General features: G+C 38.6%; 1 protein-coding gene across 1 annotated transcript; it reads left to right on the forward strand.

Annotated features, from left to right (window-relative positions):
* The first annotated feature begins 314 nt into the window (after positions 1 to 314).
* ARPC5 (Actin- protein 2/3 complex subunit 5) lies at positions 315 to 9271 on the forward strand. The gene is made up of 3 exons (XM_012941520.3): positions 315 to 594; positions 3855 to 4359; positions 5356 to 9271. Exons 2-3 carry the CDS (start codon positions 3967 to 3969, stop codon positions 5416 to 5418), a joined length of 456 nt encoding a protein of 151 aa, XP_012796974.1. The 5' UTR covers positions 315 to 594; positions 3855 to 3966; the 3' UTR covers positions 5419 to 9271.
* Positions 9272 to 10031: the final 760 nt, after the last annotated feature.

Below are 10031 nucleotides of genomic sequence, written 5' to 3' on the forward strand. Positions count from 1 at the left end.
TGGGCTGTCACTAATGCCTAATGTTCTTCCCACTCGATGTCCGAACATTTCATTTCTGAAAATTTCACCGTTGTTTTCAACAGGTATTGTTTCTTAGAGTTTCGCTTCAGTTGGCGATGGTGTGACGCGAATATTTTGTGAGCGAGGTTTCCCAAGATATACAGCTACTCTCATTTCTTTACAGATTCATCAGTACTTTGTGTGATACTACTTGATACCACGTGCCATACATGATATGAGACGTATGTAGTGGTTGAAGCTATACAAAATCAATAGTTTGTAGCTTACTTTGTAAAATGCCCTACTGTTTACCAGTTGATACAGATATGCTTTTACCAAGGTATCTATTGACTACGTACAACTGTTTGATTGCGAATCGAATTGCAAATGCAGTCTGACGGAATGGCTTGAAAAAATAAAAAGGGCAGAGTGTTATGTTTGTAAGCTAATGTGCTATGCTTACGATCGTTTTTCTTGTCGCTACTACAAAGTTAAGAAAGTCTACGGTAAGTCACTGACCTGAGGTAGTTTATATATGGAATGTCCATCGTGAGAAAAACCGCTCAAGGTTGTTGGAAGAGAGGTGGTTTCAATGTTAGGCTGACCTTTGCTTCGTATCTTTCTGTTGTGTCTAACGTTTATGAGATATGATTGTGCCGACTCCTAGTTTCAGTTTGTTTTATTTTTCTTGATCTAACGATTTTGTCGGTACTATTTGTGATGGGTTAATTTTTTTGTTATACACATGTGTCCCCAAACACTTGTGACAGTCCTTACATTGTTAAGCTTTGACGATTAGTTACTGTTCGGCTGTAATATTAATTAATTTGACCGTTGTATCTGTTCTTTCCCTGTGCCGTCCATAGGATATTTTTGATAGACTTAAACTGTGTTGACAATTTATAGATCTAGATCCCGAGATATTTGCCTGCTCGTGGGTACCCGTTTCTTACATCCAATAAAAACTTTGGAACCACTATATTACTTCAATTTCGGCGAGACTCTAATTTAGGGACGAGCCAATCAGAAGCGTTTGAGCAATTTCAATTATTAGTCAATCAGAAGACAGCATAAAGTAAAAATATATTAAAAGAAAGTAATAAATTACAGTGGATATTCTTCTTTGACATGATTTAAAAACTCGTATGTTAGCATCCTAACCTTAACCCTCACCTAACTCTAACCCTAAACCCTCACCTAACCCTAAACCTTAACCCTCAACTAACCCTAAACCCTCACCTAACCCCAACCCTAACTAACCCTAAACCCTCAACTAACCCTAAACTCTAACCTTAACCCTAAACTCTCACCTAACCCTAAACCTTAACCCTCAACTAACCCTAACCTTACCCGTAAACCTAACTCTAACCCAATAGACGAGTTTCTATTCCATATGCATTGTGAATTCAGAACCTCCGAACCTTAATCAAACCTTTACAAGTTTTTAAATCATGTAAAAGAAGAATATCCACTGTAATTCATTACTTTCATATAATATATTTTCACTTTATACTAACTTTCTTCTGATTGGCTAATAATTGTCAAGGTCACTTAAGATTCGTTCAAAGGTCGTCCTTAAATTAGAGTCTCGCCGATTGGTAGTATGTAGTCTTATCAGTACTTTTCGAAATATTGCTTCAAAAAGTTAGTACAAAGTTGCATTGCTTTGCCATCGATCATGTTCTGAAAACAGCTCTGATAAATGTAGGTAATGGTGGTATGGATCTGTTGCCCGGAGAAAGACTTCTCGACCTTGAGCATGCAGATGATAATGTCTTGCTGTGAAATGATACACAAGCCGTCCAATCCGCACTTAATCAGTTGGCAATCAGTGTCCGCAGGTATGACATGTGCTTCGTACCTTCCAAGTGCGAAGTGCTTCTACGAGACTGGGAGGACCTTGGACCTGTGCTCACTCTCGGTGGTAAGCAGATAGAAGTAGCCGAAAAGTTTGTGTCTGAATAACTGCGTAAGTGCTGGTGGTGGCGTCGGTTATGAGACTACTTCACGTTTAGTGAAAACCAGAGTAGCTTATACCAATCTGAACCATTTTTGGCGCCTTCATGGTGTTATTTCGGCTTTTTTATTTATTTGAACACAAATATTGGTACAAAGAGGCACTGAATACATATGCGACACACAAGTTACTTGATTTGTGTGTAGACTGTGATACTTCTCGAGTGCCCGAACAGAAGCAGGTGGTTTTCTTAGGGGCGACACCTGGAGCCTTCGTTCTAAGGGTCTGATCCACAAGGCAGTGGAGCAACGTCATAAAATCCAGTCCCATGGTAGCCGGTGTCCAGTAATTGGTTCGTACTCCGTTTGTTTCCTTAAGGATTTTGGAGCCTATGTACACCATTGGTTTGGAATCAGGGCCTCCAAATCCCATGGATGGACCCGCTGTGTCCACCAACCCTGTTGAAGCGCCGAACATTCGCTTTTCATCCTCTCAATTCCGTAAACAACACCCCCGCCACGAGAAGTCAGTGAGTACGACTTCCCTGGTAGTGGCTGTATACGCGTGGCCATGTGAGTGCATTTCGGGGAGATCGGACTGTCCCCACCCTCAGTCGCATCAGGGCATTTAGGGGCAAGTCAAAGCTTGAATCTACAACACACTGGTGCGGACAGTTTTATTTTATGATTGTAAAACCTAACCTACCAGTTGAGAATGCTAGACGACTCCCTTTGTTTGACCATTGTTGTCTCCGAAGGATTGCTGACATCCAGTGGCAACACCATGCTAGTAATGCAGGGGTTCGGCATCTTATGCTGGACCACAGCGACGATACTTCAATTGGTGCCACTGTCTTGGACGCATCCTACGAATGTTGTCCCAGCGAACTGCACATCGCGCATTGTTTGCCGACACCGGGACTGGTTAGCAAAAGCAGAGAGGTTATTAATGCACGACATAGTGTCGTGGTATAAAATAAAGCTGTACAGGATTGGCTCCTGTTGGTCCTTTTACAACTCCTTGGTTGAGGTCCTAGAGGTAGCGCAACACAGTAGCTTTAGACGTTATCATAAATAGCTCAAAATAAAAATCACTGGCAGTCCTGCTGTAGTCTTCTCTTACTTTCTTTATAAAAGTGAACGCAGCTTTTTTAACCGAAGGAATTCGTTCCGGTTGTATTTTTCCTGATCGAACTGCTCACACTAAGTATTATTATTATTTCACTCTCATGCATCGATTTCTGTTCATTGTTGCTTTTCTTTTTATTATAAGCACTTTGTATCCTCCATCTCTTCACAACCACATTATTGTGTGGCGCATTTGTATTTGGTGCTCCATTGTACCAATATCTGCGTTCAAATGAACGAATAACTAAACAAAGGATCATATGACTAACTATTGAATGGAATGAGTACGTGTCCGTACATTGTAATATAATAGTAAGGAATGGTTATTTTTAAGAATGAGTTCTCTGTGTCTCATATTTGGGATATTAAATTTTATCGGATCGATCTATATTCTCACAACCACCTAGTTTATCTTGGAAACCCTCACTCTTCAGTAATTTGCAATGATATTCGATATAATACTTTAGCAGAGTAAGCTTCGAGGGTTGTCAGTGTATGAGTGCGGCAGTAACTGAGTGACTGTAAAATGACAGCAATTTAGAACATTACTGATTATCTGTCTAAAGAGTCTAAATGGTTTTAGTCCTTCCAGTTTGTGATTTTTCTTATTTGTAAACTATTCTCTTCTAAAATATATCAATAATATGGCCGTTATATATATTTTCATTTAAGTTTTTTTTAATTACATGACCTACATTTCATCCAGAAATCATTGATCGATTGCTAAGTATATTGATCTTTTTATTTTCATTTATTTTGAAATTTTTAAGATATCGTTTACCGCATTCTACATCTACTTTCTGTGCATTCACATTCTACTGTGAAATCGTCGCTCTAATTAGCTGTTTGGTCATTATATTTCTTTTCCCTTCTCCGTTATAAATGGCTATAAATACCGGAAATACGAAATTTCGAATGGTGAATGTTGACCAGTTGACTGAACCAACATTTCAGGATGAATTAACGGAGGATATTAAACCGTCTAGGTTGAATATTTCTGAAATCAATAGTTTAATCTCGAGTGGAAAGTCTACAGATGCTATTTTGAACATATTACAAAATGCACCAATTAATTCAAAAGATCAACAAACTAAGGATACAGTATTCAAATTGATGATGCGTTTGCTATCACAATTTAAATCCAACCAAAATATTGATGAATTTTTGTCATCTATGGATCAAGATAAAATTGATTTACTTATGAAATATATTTATCGTGGATTTGAACAACCACAAGAGATAAGTTGTGCAACACTGTTGACATGGCATGAAAAGGTACGCTTAAAAATCTGTTATATACACTGTGATTGTTTAAAAAAATAATATTTAGTATGAAATTAACTGGTTAATATATTTTGTATGCACTTATGTTAATCCACTAGTTGTTAACAATTCCATAGTAGAATTATCTCTGTAGTTATACCGATAATGGTATCTAGTGTGACTTGAAAGTACTGGTCTCCAAAAATAGGTTAAGTTTACCAAACGATTGAATTTTTGATTTTCCGTACACTAAGTAAAGTAATAACATACATTACTAAAGATTTATGTTATCAAATCTTCATAATTTATCCCAGTATTCGGTTTTTCCCAATATGGATTACAGTTTTGGTATATATTCAGTGTGCTTTAACATGGTTCCTATTCTTCTCCGTGTGTATCGTTTGCAGATAAGCATATTTAGTTAGTTCATAAGAAGTGACCACCTAAAATGCTGCAAAAAGTCACTTAAAGTAAGAGAATCTAGAATAATTCCCTATTTTAACCAGTAACACTATGAAACTCAACACAGTTCTTGATATAGTGTGATTTTTGATCAAATTAATCAATAAGCACTTGATCACATGATTTTAAAACTAATAAGCTTGATGACGACTGTCTGACGTCTTGGGGAAAAGTAATGTTAATATGACTGCGCTGTTCAAATAATTGTTACTCAACCATTAGACCATTACTTTGAAAGCTACTTTATATACTTCCGTTTAAGCAATGGAAAAGTAATTTCTGTTATTTTGTTGTTGTAATATTGCGCGAGTTAGATATCATAAGTTTGTTAAAATGATCAAGAAAAATGTCATTCAGTTCATTGATCTCAGAGGTTGGTGTGTTTGACAGTTCTACAGGTAATTGTACTTCATCCTAACATTGAAATTTAAAGAAAACATACTAATTTCCTGTTGGTTGTTATTGAACTAAATAAATTAACGTGGCTTATACGATTGTATCCTGAATTTTTGTTCTTAATAAAATGTCTCACCGTTTTTTCCTCAGGTGTATACTTACGGCAAAGCTGGTTCTATTATGCGTGTCCTTACTGATCGTAAACGTGTTTAATAACCGTGCCATATGTATATGTTTGTGCCCATGATTTCATATGTTATATTTTATGTATGTTATCTTTTTACTGTGTAGTTACATAGCAAGATATTATTTGTACTTTCATCAAAATAAAACACGAAACACTAAGTGACAGTTTTGAAGTCAACTTATTGACATTTTTTAATGCTACTTTATATCATATTTTATTTCAGTTGTGTTTTCAAGATTTTTTCTTACTCGATTAGATAATATACAAAGGTTAAACGGATTCAGCTGAAATATTTTTTTATTTGTCTTTATTTGACTACTTTTTGCAATGTGCACATTATTAACATATTTAATCTTTGTTGATAGTTTCAGTGAAAATTGTAAAACGTATAATTCTGATTCATCAAAAATTCGTTCAGCGATTCCTTTTTAACATGTGTGGGGTATAATAGAACTATTAAGGGATTATATTTGAAACTTGATGCTAAGCTTCTGGCCTATTGAGAACTGTTATAACATATTGTTGTCAGTCACAACGTAGAACCTGCCGTGTTTGTACATCGGTCCAAGTTACTATACCCCATTAGCACAGGTCAAGTCTCAGAATAGTAGAGGTAGTAGCAGTATGAGTGTTGATAGAAATCATTAGACATCGAAGACACGATTCAAGAAAATATAAATTAGTGAAGTGAAAACACAGAAAAGGTTATAGGGAATTCAGAAGCTCAAAATTTAAGGGAAGACAAATAATGGATACACCTGCGACATGGCAAACGATTTCGAACCGTGTCATTCAAAGTCTCCGACCACTGGTCACGATAATCACATGAATCTCAACCAGGTAATCTACACCTATTAACATAGTCCAGTTATACTGTTAGGGACTTCGCAGACTGCAGCCATGTTTTGGTTTGTTTCTCCTCCGATTACCTCCAGTCTACTCCTAAACCACAACACCATCCATCGAGGTAGTGAGTTGTTGAGTATATGTTACTCATGCCACAACCACCTCAGTTGATGAAGATTTTCTGTCAGTCATCAACCGATTTGACAACCTTACCTAGTTCCCTATTCTTAACCCTGGTATTGCTTACTCGGTGGTCTCGAAATACACGAGTAATGCTTCAAAGATGCCTACGATCGAATATAAAAAAATCTACGAATATACTCTACTCTTAATGGCCATGTTTCACATCCATAAAGTAGAACGTAGAGAACCGCTGCGCAGCAAACTCATCCTTTGGTTAGAAGACGGATATCTCGCCTACGCCACAAGTAACTCAAGTTGGGGAAAGCCAATTGAATTTTATTGATACGTGCTAAGAGTTCGCCAGGCACCGGACTCTCAAGATAAGTAAAGTGCTCGATGTATTCAACTACTTCACTTTCTGTCATTAATTCAGGCCCTGACGCAAGCCAATCCTGAAGTATCATTTTACATTTAGTGGGCGAGAACTGCATCCCAAGCGCGCTTGCATTTTCACTCAAAATGATCAGAGGACTGTATTTTGTCAATGTCTTTATCAAACAGAACCATATCATCAATAGGTTGTGAATCTTCATCGACTGAGATGGTTGGATCACGTGTTACCTATGCCTGAACACCGATTTCCACGATGCGCAATGCTGACTAGTGTAGGGGATGGTTGAGAGAAAGTTAGGGGAGGCCAAACCAAAACGTGGCATCAGTGCTTGACATCACTAACTTCTAGCCCTAGCCATGTTGTTAGATGCAGACTACTTGGTTGGGCTTCGCGTGACTATCGTAACCAATGGTTGGAGACTGGGTGACATGGCTCAGAATCGACCACTGTGACATGGTTGTATACACTCTCTGTCTTCCCTTAAACCATGAGATTAAAATTGCTACATATCTTTCTTTCTACGAACTAATTCTTTCTTCCTGTACTATATTCTTATATGCAATCTTTCTTTTATGTATTACTGTCACTGAATCCGGTGTTCATCTTGTTGTGTTAATGAAGTATGGCAACGTGGACCGATGCACGTGTGTGCCTGGTTCTACATTGTGGCTGACTGACTGACTGCCATCAATAGGTGTATCTCCTGGTGAATGATCAATCTCTGAAAAGTCGGACGATGAAATTGTTATGTTTAAAAGAATGTATATGGCCGAGTTAAATAAAAATAGGGAAAGCGGACAACTCTGGCAAACATCACTTGAAGTAACTGATTTCGACGAAAGTACTCCATAAGCTTTGATTCCACCGTTAGTGTTTACGTAGAGAGTCTGTACAAGTTTGTCGTATTTCTTTGGTAAGCTTTCTAACGACAGATATTGCCACAGAACCTCACGATCAACATTGTCGAACGCCACCTTAGTGTCAAGGAATATAATTATAGTCGAAAAGTATCTCTCAGAACCTGAGGAAAGTTGAATAATTGGTTCATACATCCACGTCCAGGTCTGAAATAAACCTGGTTTTCTTGGGTGTGCTCTTCACAAACTCTAGTTTGGCGTCGTACTATTATTGAGGCTAATATTTTAGACACTATTGGTTTAACTAATTCCTGTGTGGTTGTCATAAGGGGATTTTTGTTCTTTTTTATAAACTAGAATCATTGAGATCACATGAGATTACGTCCATTTTCTAGAACTAAGCTAAGAGTTCAATTAATCTAATTTAAAACTGGACCACCATCTCAGAGGTTAGTCCATCAGACTCTTCTGCTCTCCATCCCTCTATACCGCTTATAGCCTTTTCAATTTCACTAACCGTTGGGGGACTTGCATCGATTCGTCATTCATGTCGTTTGGGTAACTGTAGTGTGGCTGAAGGCCAGTTGAACTATTCTCTAAAGTGTTCTATCTGTTCAATCTCCTTGATTGAGAAGTAATGGTTGTCCCGTCTTTTCCTGAAATAGTTTCACTAACAGCCGAAATAAATTTCAACACCTTGTAGCGGTAAATAAATCTTCCAAATCAATGTCTCTTTAAGTCTTCGACGTTTGATGCTGACCACACTAGTTTTAATCGACCCACCTAGCTGGAGGCACTCAGTCACTCATCTGCACGAGTGAGAACGCCGTGCTCAACTTCTGAAATAGCTAGCCAGTTTAGATCAGTTATTTCTCTATATATTGATAGCCTATCAAATATATCCTCGAACCTCCTCGCTTCTGACTTTTAGTTTCACTGGATAAGCACGATTCAATTATAGATGTTACTGGTTAGTGTTGTTAAACTACAAATACCCGTGGCATCTTCAACTTGTTTCCTTGATAAGTCCGAATATTTGTCTGCTGTTATCTATCGCTGCTGTCTTTTTCATCTCTGCTTTCGCTGCCCACCACTGTTCATAATCATTGCGTAGGCCTTTTATCGGCCTACGTTGAAGCCATCCTCGCTCCTCATCGTGTTCGGAGTCAGACGAGATGCATTACCGAGTATCTATCAATTCAGCAGACGCCTCTGAAATCCAGTGGTTCGTTTAAATTACTAGTAGATAGTCAGTCAGTCAGTCAGCTACAATGTAGGACCAGGCACATATGTGCATCGGTCCAGGTTGCCATACCGCATCAGCACAACAAGATGAACACCGGATTCATAGCAGTGGTTAGGTCAAAGGTAGTAATATATAAGAGAAAGATTGCATATAGAGATATAGTACAAGAAGAAAGAAATGGTTCGTAGAAAGAAAGATATGAAGTGATTTTAATCTCTTAGTTTAAGGGAAGACAGGGAGTGTATACACCGACGCCATTGTGATCGACTCTGAGCCATGTCACCAAGAGTCTCCAACTATTGTTTACGATAGTCACGCGGACCCCAACCAAGTAGTATGCATCTACCAACATGGCTCAGACTAGGAGTTAGTGTCTTCAAGCACTGATGCCACGTTTTGGTTTGGCCGCCCCTAACTTTCTTCCAACCGTTTCCAATACCGGTTAGCATTGCACATCGTGGTAATCGGTGTTCAGGCATACGTAACACGTGGCCCAACCATCTCAGTCGATGAAGATTCACAACCTCATCCACTGATTTACCATCATTCCCTAATACCCTGCGTCCAACCTCACTATTACTTACCCGGTGATCCCAGCAGACGCCAGCAATATTTCTAAGACATCTGTGGTCAAATACTAATAGCTTACGAGTGTCTTCTACTCTTAATGGCCATGTTTCGCTGCCGTAAGTTAAAACAGAACGAACTGCCGCGCAGTATACTCGTCCTTTTATTGATAGACGGATATCTCGCCTTCGCCAAAGGTGACGCAAGTTGGCAAAAGCCAATCGAGCTTTTCGAATCCGTGCTGAGATTTCGTCCGATACCAACCCATTAGGGCTGATCAGACTTCCAAGATAAGTGAAGTTGCCAACGCGTTCGACTACTTCACTCCCTATCCTTAGTTCAGGTGTTAACGCAGACCAATCCTGAAGCAATAACTTGCATTTAGAGGGAGAGAAGCGCATTCCAAACATCCTGGCATTGTTGCTTAGTGCTACCAAGAGACTCTGCATTCTATCAGCGTCTTCACCAAACAGGACTATGTCATCTGCGTATTCTAAGTCGATAAGTGGACCTCCTGGATGGAGATCAATACCCGAGAATTCAGTAGACGAGAATGTTATTTCCATCAATAAGTCTATGATGAAGTTAAACAAAAATGGAGAAAGT

The sequence above is a fragment of the Schistosoma haematobium genome, chromosome 1, assembly GCF_000699445.3.
Source record: "Schistosoma haematobium chromosome 1, whole genome shotgun sequence".
In the NCBI taxonomy this organism is placed as follows: domain Eukaryota; kingdom Metazoa; phylum Platyhelminthes; class Trematoda; order Strigeidida; family Schistosomatidae; genus Schistosoma; species Schistosoma haematobium.